Source organism: Myotis brandtii, unplaced genomic scaffold (genome assembly GCF_000412655.1).
Source record: "Myotis brandtii unplaced genomic scaffold, ASM41265v1 scaffold793, whole genome shotgun sequence".
NCBI lineage: Eukaryota > Metazoa > Chordata > Mammalia > Chiroptera > Vespertilionidae > Myotis > Myotis brandtii.
In genome coordinates this window covers 56,347-66,348 of record NW_005371193.1, presented here as the reverse complement: position 1 = coordinate 66,348, position 10,002 = coordinate 56,347, and the positions used below count along the sequence as shown (strand labels likewise).

Sequence of the window (10,002 nt, the reverse complement as noted above, 5' to 3'; positions counted from 1 at the left end):
GATGATTAGTGACTTTGAGCATGTTTTCATATGTCTGTCTCTTGGCTTTCTGAATGTCCTCTTTTGGAAAGTGTCTACTTAGGTCCTTTGCCCATTTTTTGATTGGATTGTTTATCTTCCTTTTGTTAAGTTGTATGAGTTCCCTATAAATGTTGGAGATTAAACCCTTATCGGTGATAACATTGAAATTTCTTTTTTTAAAATATATTTTTATTGATTTTACAGAGGAAAAGAGAGAGAGATAGAATCATCAATGATGAGAGAGAATCACCGATTGGCTGCCTCCTGCACAATCCCCACTGGGGATTGAGCCCACAACCTGGGGAATGTGCCCTTGACTGGAATTGAACTTGGATCCTTCAGTCTACAGGCCCGCACTCTTTTGTCGACTGAGCCAAACGAGCTAGGGCGTGAAATTTCTTTAGAACACATCTTATTTCCACATTGTCTTTCCTGTTCATTAAAATTTTTCTTTGTTCCTCCCCAGTCCTAATATATAGAGGCTTATTCAAAGTGAAATTAACAGTTATGTTTTGAATAAATTTGAAATTATAGTTTGACCCCAGTCTATCCTATTTCATTTTAGGTATTTCCCCCCAAATCCTCCTCAGACACAGAGGCAGAAGAGGAGCTGTCTGGGGATGGGCTGTTTTTGCCTAGGGCTGGCAAACTTGATGAGTTCCTCAGCCTGGAGGAGACAGATTCTACTTCTGCTGACTCAACTGGGAGCTTTTACGAGACCCTGCAAGCACTGACGCAGAAAGCCAGGTGGTGCCTGTCAGAATCCCTTCATCAGTCTGACCCAGACAGTGATGAGAGCCTCTCTGAAGATGATGAGGACCTGGAGAGTTTCTTCCAGAACAAAGGCAGGGGGAAGCCGCAGGTCCAGTACCCACCATCGCCAAGGTGAGGCACTGCAGTTCAACAGCTGCTTCACTGTGTTTCTTCCTCAGTAAAGCAAAGACCACTTTTTCAGGTTGCCATTTACCCAGGCTCCGGAAGAATCAGCTTCTGGATCCAAACATGGGTTCTGATTCCTACCCAGCAGTCCTAAATCACTCTGGGTAACCCTTAGTCACCCGAAGCTCTGGGATCGATCAAACTGATGCCTTTCCCAAACACACTACCTCCCTGAGAATGGCAACAGGGCACATTTACCTTGGCCAAGCCCTGTTAGATGTAGGTATGCTTTACCTCATTTATTTCTTATTTTTCTCCTCCCCATCACCCTGTAAATAGATATTATTTTGCCATTTTACAGATGAGGAATTGAGGTTCCAAGAGAACCTTGCTGAAGGTCACACAGCTGGCAATTGTTTGAAGCAGGATTTGACTCTGGCTCTGTCTGACTCTAAAGCCCTGCTCTGCACCGCTGCGCTGTCCCCCTATGAAACTATTAGAGTGCAAAGTGGCAATTTTTGGATCAGTTTTGAGAAGAGATTTCTTACTGAGGCTGCTAGATGGCCTGTGGGAAGGAGGGAGGCCTGGTTGAGGAAGGGAAAGGCTTAGAGGCCTGTGGGGCTGCGATGTTAGGCTGAGAAGCTAGATGCAACCTGCTGGCAGAGAGGTCTGGGGAGCAGTGGGGAGGAGGGTCTGGGAGGAGCCGGGCCTCCTGGCCACCCTGTCCTCCAGGCACACTGCTTTCTTCCCCCAGGAGTGGCTACACAAGGCGCTGCAGCTCCCTGAGCAACCTACCCTCCGACATTCCCAAGGTTCAGTCCCAGCCACCCACAGGCTCCAGGCCTCCTTCCCAGCACAGAAGTCTCAGCTCCTGGGCATCCTCCATCACTGTTCCTCAGCCGTTCCGTATGACGGTGCGTGAGGCCCAGAAAAAGGCCCAGTGGCTGGCCTCACCTGCCTCCTTCGAGCTTGAGAGGCAGCAGGCCCAGAGGCAGGGCCAGGAGGAGGCCGAGTGCCACCGGCAGTTCCGAGCACAGCCCGTGCCTGCGCATGTCTACCTGCCCCTCTACCAGGAAATCATGGCGCGCAATGAGGCCCGAAGGCAGGCCGGGATCCAGAAGAGGAAAGAACTGCTCCTCTCGTCTTTCAAACCCTTCAGCTTCCTGGAGAAGGAGGAGCAACGGAAGGAAGCCACTCAACGGAGGGAACTGGCCGCCAGTGCTAAGGCCAAGGCCTCCAAGCAGACTGCCGCTAGAAGGATCCCCAAGTCCATTCTGGAGCCAGCTCTCGGGGACAAACTCCAGGGTAAAGACAACCTTGCCACCTTGCTGCCTCCTGCCGGGGGTGCAGTAGGGATTTAGTCAGGCTCAGGGGTTAGCCTGGCTTGGAGATGAGCTGTTCAGGTGGCCCTGCTAGAGGCCACTCAGTGCAGGCCATGGAGTAGGTTGGGTGTATTTACACAAAGGGGAACCCTGTAAGGAGCAAGGAACCAGGAGATGTCCTGCAGCACTCCCCACCAGCCTTGCCCTGTTGACCTCTCTCTCAGTGAGTGCATGTGAAGGCCTCTGTGGCCGCACAGATATGAGAACAGAGAACCAATGAGACACCTAAAGACAGGCTTAGACCGGTGCCACCTCCCCCCCCCCCCCCCCCCATCCTGGTGAGGTACTCATTTCAAGAAGTGCAGCTCAAATAAGAGACTCAGGCTTTCCTTGCTCATTCAGTAACATGTGCCATGTCCCACGCATTGTTCTAGGGTGAATAAATAGACATGGAGTTTGTGGACATGGGAGGGAGACAGATAATAGACAACCACAACTGTGATGAGTCATTTGCAGGGATTATAGGGTCCTATGGAGTTTATAACAGAGGACCTAACTTAGGGTGTGGTGAGGGGTGGGAACAGTTAGGGTCCCCAGAGAAAGTGAGCACTGAGGCTGACCCTGAAGGGTGAGCTGTGTTAACTTGATGAAGAGGGAGGAAGAGTGTACCAGCAGAGCTATAGCATGGAGGTGAGAGGAAGTTGAGCACAGTCAGGAGTGAAAAGGTAGAGGGTGGAGAGAAGAGGGAGAGTGGGGAGGAGAGAGGCAGGTATAGGCCAGACCTGGGGCCTTGTGGGCTGTGAGAAGGGTTTGGACTTCACCCAAGGGCACTGGGGAGCCACTGGAGGGTTTTAAGTAGAGTGGCTCATGATCAGATACGGAGTTCAGAAAGATCACTCTGATTGCTGTTGAGATAATTAAAGGGGGAGGTGCAAGACTCAGGGATGCTGATATAACAGGAGGCTATTTCAACAATTTAGTTGAGAAATTATGAAATTAGTAGCAGGGACAACGAAAAGAGACTGGACTGGAGACAGGTTAAAGTGGAGGAGACGGTGGAACATATGACTGATAAGATGAAGGAGGGAGTGTCAAGAATGATTTGGATAATGGGCTCGGGCAGTTGTGTGGGTGGTGGGGCCTTACCTCTGAGACAGGGGAGACCTGGGAGAGGAGCAGGTGACTGACCCATTCCTCCTGGTCCTCCTTAAGGAACCAGAGAAAGCACTCAGTAAATGTGAATGGCAGCTCATTCTGCAACCCGATTGGTACCTGGCAGTGTTCTTGTCAGCATTAATGAGCTCTCCAGGAAAAAAAAAAAGCAAACCGATTTGTAGTGTTTGCCATTTTCTGTGGTATAAATATGCCTATCGTGGCCAATTTCAAGCTTCCTACATGATGTCAGCTGGATCACAAAATTCCTGAAAAGTTAACATTTGGTTCCAGCACATTACTGCTAGTGTTTAAAAGAGGGAACGTTCTCCAAACCTTTTGGTATGAGTCTCGGTCCCTTCTCACCCATCACCACCCTGATTTTTCTTTACAGAAGCTGAGCTCTTCAGGAAAATTCGCATCCAAATGAGAGCCATGGACATGCTCAAGATGGCCTCCTCCCCCATCATCTCCTCCAGTTCCAGGGCTGACCCACAGCTCCGCACAGCCACCCGAACCTGGCAGGAAAAGCTTGGGTTTCTGCAGACTGACTTTGGATTCCAGCCTCGGGTGAATCCTGCTGTCCCTGACTATGAGGGCCTTTACAAGGCCTTCCAGAGAAGAGCTGCAAAGAGAAGGGACACCCGAGAGGGGACTCGCAACAAGCCCTTCTTGCTGAGAACCGCCAGCCTGTGTCACACTCGGCGGCCCTGTGATGCTGCTGCCACTGGAGGGAGGAAGGTGAGAGCCCAGGCAGTTGCAGGGGGGTCAAGGGCCTGGAGGCCCAAAATCCAAAGAGGGCCACATCTCAATGGAAGGCACTTTTCATGGCATTTTTCTATCTTAATTTTTTAAAAAAAAACACCAGTTTGGCTATAAGCAGATCACAGATCCACAATTCCTATAAATTTAAGACCACAAGAATACTTCTTTTCCTTCCCTCTCTCCGGAGAAATTGAAGAAATAAGTTCAAGCAGGTCTGGGAGGCAGGAAGTTGGGATCAATTGTTGTGTCCCTATACCAATTCCAGAGAACTCTTCTCATTTGATTAAAAACTTCAGGATTGCCCCAGCCAGTCTGGCTCAGTGGATAGAGCGTCGGCCCCTGAACTGAAGGGTCCCGGGTTCTATTCTGGTCAAGGGCATGTACCTTGGTTGCAGGCTCGATTCCCGGCCCAAGGCCCTGGTTGGGGCATGTGTGGGAGGCAATCAATTGATGTGTCTCTCTCACATTGATGTTTCTCTCTGTCTCTCCATCTTCCTTCCACTCTGTCTAAAAATCAATGGAAAAATGTCCTTGGGTGAGGATTAACAACGAAAAAAACCTTCAGGATTGACATCCAAGTCTGTCCCAATTACTAAACTTGAAATCTCATTACCTTTGGCTTTAATCCCCGGAAAAAAAGATTCTTAGTCTGATTAGTTTCTATCTTAACTGAAATTGATTCCAGCTAAGATAGAACCTAATCACACATGCCATCCCACCAATACCAGCCTTTGTTTCCTCTAGGACTCTCCACAGCCACCTGCTGCTCCCCGGCCAAGGAGTCATTCTCTGAGTGGCCTTGCTTCCCTCTCTGCCAACACCCTACCTGTGCACATCACAGATGCCACCAGGAAGAGGGAATCTGCAGTCAGGTGAGTGCTCAGGCTGCAGAAGACTCATAATGCCCAGATCGTGGCCCACATGATGGAAACCACCCCACTGCTGGGCCTCCTCTCCTGTTATCGGAAAGCCTAAAGGCGTGGAAGGGAGTTCTCTGATCAGGACAGGAATACATGTGGTCCTGCACACTTAGGGCTGGAAAACATGTATCATTCAGCAAATATTCACGGGGCCTTACTCTGTGCCAGGTAGAATGTTAAGGCTGGAGATACCTATGGAACCTATAGTTTAATACCTAATCTGAAATACAGAAAAGCAATGAAGCAACGACCTTATTTTGTTAGTGAGTGCAATGATGAGGGAATACAGGGGACTGTGGAGGCACTGGGAAGCCTGGGGCAGGGGACCCTTGTAATAGATGTCTAAGGTGAAACCTGAAGAAAGAGGAATAAGCCAAAGGCTGGAAAGAAAGAAGTTTCCAGACAAAGAACAACATTGGTAAAGACCTACAGATGAAAAAGGAAGGAACCCATTAGGAGCAGGAACTCAGAGAAGCATGACAGGTGGCTGAGCCTGCCACAGAGATGAGCATCCATTGCACATATTTGAAATTCTCCAAGATTCATCCTGGGGAACTATCAGAAGTCAGTTGGGAATCAGGCGCCTCCTTATTTTTAACTCTAACTGACCTTCCTCTGTCATGGAATTGTTCTCATCGAGCCAGCAAGAGTTCCTCCACTAGGCCTCTGAGATGAAGTGAGCAGAGGACCAGCATATCGGTGCTTTCCTGTGGAGCTCACAGAGGAGGAACAGAACCGACTTGGCCCTTTAAGACCCGCACAGATCGTAGAAATCTATTTAGAACCCAATGGATATTTCCCTTTCCCTCAAATTTCATAGAGCTACTAAGTCAAGGCTGAATGTAGCAATATCCTGAGGTCCCAATTAGATATTATGAACCACAGGTTGGCCCACCTGTAGAGGATGTCCACAGCTGCTTCCTCGCAGTAGATAAAACTTTAATGTCCTTCTTCCTAATCTGTCCACTTCGAGTGCAGGCCAAATGCAAGAGCCTTGACTTTTTTCCTTTGGTAGAACTCTCCATAATACCTTGTAGAATATTTACACAAACGAAGTGCTAAAAGTTGATTCCAAATTGTGCATTAAAAGAAGTCCATTTCTAGTTATCTGTATTCCCAAAGGACCATAAACTCGGGCACCTTCCAGCCCACTGTTTATAGCAGTGTCTACACCAAGGGCAGAGACTTAAAAGTCAGATATCCTGATTCTAACCTTGGCTTTTCCACTGGTACGCTGGGTAGCTTTGGGCAAGTGGCTTACCCTGTCTGAGGCTACATCTCTTTGCCTGTACAATGAATGCTCCTAGTTCACAGGGCAGTTATGAGGATTACACAAGATAGTGGACATAAAGCACTTGCGGACTGTTTGCACTGGTTCAGGGTACATAACTCAGCTACTGGTAGCTATTAGTATTTTGTTTCAGGATAGACAACAAGCCTGAATGTTTGGCTGTTTAAGTAAGGATATTTTATTCACACGTTTTTTCAGTTCAATGAGTGAGACTCTCCTGGGTAGAATATCACTGTATCCAGAGTGCTGGGAAGGCGTCATATGCCCATGCACTTGATGCCAGAATCTTAATCTTTCTGAAATGCCAGGGAGGTAAATTACTCCCCCACCCCCCTTCATAGACAACACCAACTTTCCAGAGAGGTTACTAAGATTGCTTTTAAATATATCCAAGTTGGTCATCTGTATTTTTTTTTTTTTTTTGCCTCCTCCCTTTAGAAGTTCACTTGAAAAAAAGAACAAAGCACATGAGAGTACTCAGTGGTTGGAGACGCATAAAAAGAAGTGTCAAGCAATGTCCAAATCCGTGACCTTGCGTGCAAAAGCCATGGATCCCCACAAAAGCCTGGAGGAGGTATTCAAAGCAAAGTTGAAAGAAAACCGGTCAGTGTCTTCCATGTGTCAAAGGGTTGTGTCTTGGGATCCAGCAGATCATTGGTCTTGAAAACAGCAAAATGGAGTGACTAGGGTAGGCTCCTATAATGGCAGTCATGAGTTTTGCCAGGCACAGTTAGGAATTTACAATGTCCATGGGACTTACTCTGTTTAACTGGAATGAAGGGTATTCTGGATTGGAAAAAGGTGGATTTTAAAAATCTTATTAATTCCAGGAACAATGACCGTAAAAGAGCAAAAGAGTATAAGAAAGAATTGGAAGAAATGAAAAAGAGAATACAAATGAGGCCATATCTCTTCGAACAAGTTACCAAGGTAAAACTAAACAGTCATCTTCTTTCTGTCTGAGGGTTCTTAGACATGAAAGTTTAATATCTGAGTATTAAACATTTCCTTGAAGCTCAGAAAGATTCTAAATTAGGCCCATTTGATTACTACCAAAGTAGTAATAGTACATGTTACTTGGGCTAAATTCACCCAAGACTGGACTCTAAAGACATCTAAAATGGGAAATTTCAATTCCTGGAGTTTTCACTGTAGTCTAGCTTTCAGCATGAATCAGAGTGGGAGTTAGGTCCCATACACACAGTGAGTTTGACTGTGTTAGCAAGCACATCTTTAACTTACTAGTATTAATGTGACTGAAAATCCAGTCTTTTCTGCTGTCCAGAGCCATTGTTCATAGTGGTGGAACATCACCAGCCTCTAGATCTGTGGTACATTGCTAGGTCTCCAAGGGTTTTTAAGTCCATCATTTTCATCTAGACCTCACTTGGTCTTTCAAAAATCTAAGTCCTTGCTTCTCAAAGGTATGGCCCCCTAATCAATGGCTGGCATCTCCTGGGACTGTTAGAAATACAGAATTGCAGGCCCCATCTGAGACCTACCAAATAAGAGTCTACTTTTTAACAAAATCTTCAGATAGTTCCTATGCACTTTAAGGCTTGAAAACAAAGCTCGAAGTAATTTCTATGCAAATGTTGTCCCCACTAATGGGAGAGGGTGGTGGTGAGCAGTATTTTAAGGATATGGGTTCAGCTAGTAATTTAGAATTCACAAGACAGTTACAGATTAGTTTCCTTCCACAGGACCTTGCCAGGAAAGAAGCAGAACAAAGGTATCAAGACACCCTGAAGCAGGCTGGGCTGGATGAAGACTTTGTGAGGAACAAGGTCCAGGGCACCAGGGTTGCACAGTGGAAGGCGCAGTTAGAAGTGCATGATCGTCCCAGGTAATCCCAGATGCTGCCGTCCCCCTGCAGTCCTCCAGGTGCCATCCCTCGTAATGCTCCTGGCAGGAACCTTTAGGACAGCCACTCATATTTTGAGATCACTATCCTGTACTTACAGAATACTATCCAGACATCTCCAGATAACACATTTGAATTTGGAGAGGAGTGCAGTTGTGAATAAAATATAACCATTGTAGCCCTAACCAGTTTGGCTCAGTGGATAGAGCATCGGCCGGCGGACTGAAGGGTCCCGGGTTCGATTCCGGTCCAGGGCATGTACCTTGGTTGCAGGCACATCTCCAGTGGGGGGTGTGCAGGAGGCAGCTGATCGATGTTTCTCTCTCATCGATGTTTCTAACTATCCCTCTCCCTTCCTCTCTGTAAAAAACCAATAAAATATATTTAAAAATACATATATAACTATTGTATATTAGGTCTAGATTCCTAAAATTTGAAACATCATTTTTCTATTCCAGTTCCAATGCCACCAGTCAAAAGTATTTCCACTCTATTTTTGAAAAATCATGTGTATTTTTATTTCCCATAAAATGATAAAACTGTTTTTCTAGTGCTCTTTAAAAATAACTCATTAGCACCACCTCCTCCACTGAGATCATATAAATCAAAGGGAGTAAAGCATCTCTAATATTTTCAATTTTGTTGTTTCTTAAGTCCTAATTCCTCTCCCCATTTTCCACCTAGAAATTTCCTTTTGCATCCCATATAAAATAATAAAAATGTTGAGACCATCCTTAAGCTTTACATACTTTAAACGTTTTTTCATATTTTTATTTATTCTGCAGCACCCATGAAACTACAAAACTCGGCATCAGAAATCCACAGCAGGATTTAGAAGAACCTCTAGAGCAGCCTACCAGCCCCAAGAAAGAACAGGAGGAGCTGTCTTATGAACTGCTAGATAATCTCGAATCACCTGCCTAACCAGTACACTTCATTACTGCTTTTCAATAATATTAAGCAACTAAGGTTGAATCAAGGCAAGGAAAAACTTGGGTTCTGAGTCATGGCTATTCTTGGAGAATGGGGAAAAGAAAAGTAGCAGATAACAGGGAATGGTTCAAGTAAGTCCAAGTGAAGCTCAGGGTGTAGGGATCATAGCCGAGCTAAAACATTAGGGACAGAAAAAAAGGCACAGGCCCAAATGCCTACAGAGGCTAGTCAGAAAATAAATGGGTTGAATGGGCTGGCTGTAAGGGAGTAGGGGATAGTAGAGACTGGAGTCTCTGCTGGAATACAGGCCCAGAATTGCCAGATGAACTGCCTTTTCAACAGAAGCCAGAAATCTGCATGTTGTCACCTAATTTAAAAATTACTTGGAAATATTGTACAGGCAAAATAAAACACCTGGGGGATGACAAGTTTGCAACTTCTAGCACAGGGTTTCTCAGCCTCAGCAGGATTGACATTTTGGGCCAGATGAATCTTTGCTGGGTGCAGGGACAGGGAGCTGTCCTGTGCACTGTAGGATGTTTAGCAGCATGCTGGCCTCGACTCACTAGATGCCAGTAACACCCCTCCAGTTGTGACAACCAAAAATGTCTCTAGATATTGCCAAATGTCCCTAGGAGAGTGGGGGGCAAAATGTTCCCAGTTGAAAACCGCTGCTCTAGTATAAGAGTGAGGCTACAGGAATTAAAAAACTGGCATTTTATGAATACAAGTAATTGACATGAACTCAATCTACATAGCACAATATGATTATATACATGTCATTAACAAATTGAGAACTATAATTACTTTATTGAAAAAAGCAGTTCTTTCCTGTTATATATTTAGAATGTTATC

General features: G+C 45.9%; 1 protein-coding gene across 1 annotated transcript in view; it reads left to right on the top strand.

The window, feature by feature from the left end:
- The window catches only part of FAM161B (family with sequence similarity 161, member B), a 13,607-nt gene extending 3,740 nt beyond the window's left edge, over positions 1 to 9,867 (top strand). Inside the window, exons 2-9 of the mRNA XM_005883550.2 lie at positions 587 to 906; positions 1,655 to 2,205; positions 3,769 to 4,115; positions 4,884 to 5,011; positions 6,789 to 6,953; positions 7,181 to 7,280; positions 8,054 to 8,196; positions 9,000 to 9,867. Of these exons, the coding sequence (XP_005883612.1) occupies positions 587 to 906; positions 1,655 to 2,205; positions 3,769 to 4,115; positions 4,884 to 5,011; positions 6,789 to 6,953; positions 7,181 to 7,280; positions 8,054 to 8,196; positions 9,000 to 9,138 (1,893 nt within the window). The 3' untranslated portion in view covers positions 9,139 to 9,867. The remainder of the gene's footprint in view (positions 1 to 586; positions 907 to 1,654; positions 2,206 to 3,768; positions 4,116 to 4,883; positions 5,012 to 6,788; positions 6,954 to 7,180; positions 7,281 to 8,053; positions 8,197 to 8,999) is intronic.
- Positions 9,868 to 10,002: the final 135 nt, after the last annotated feature.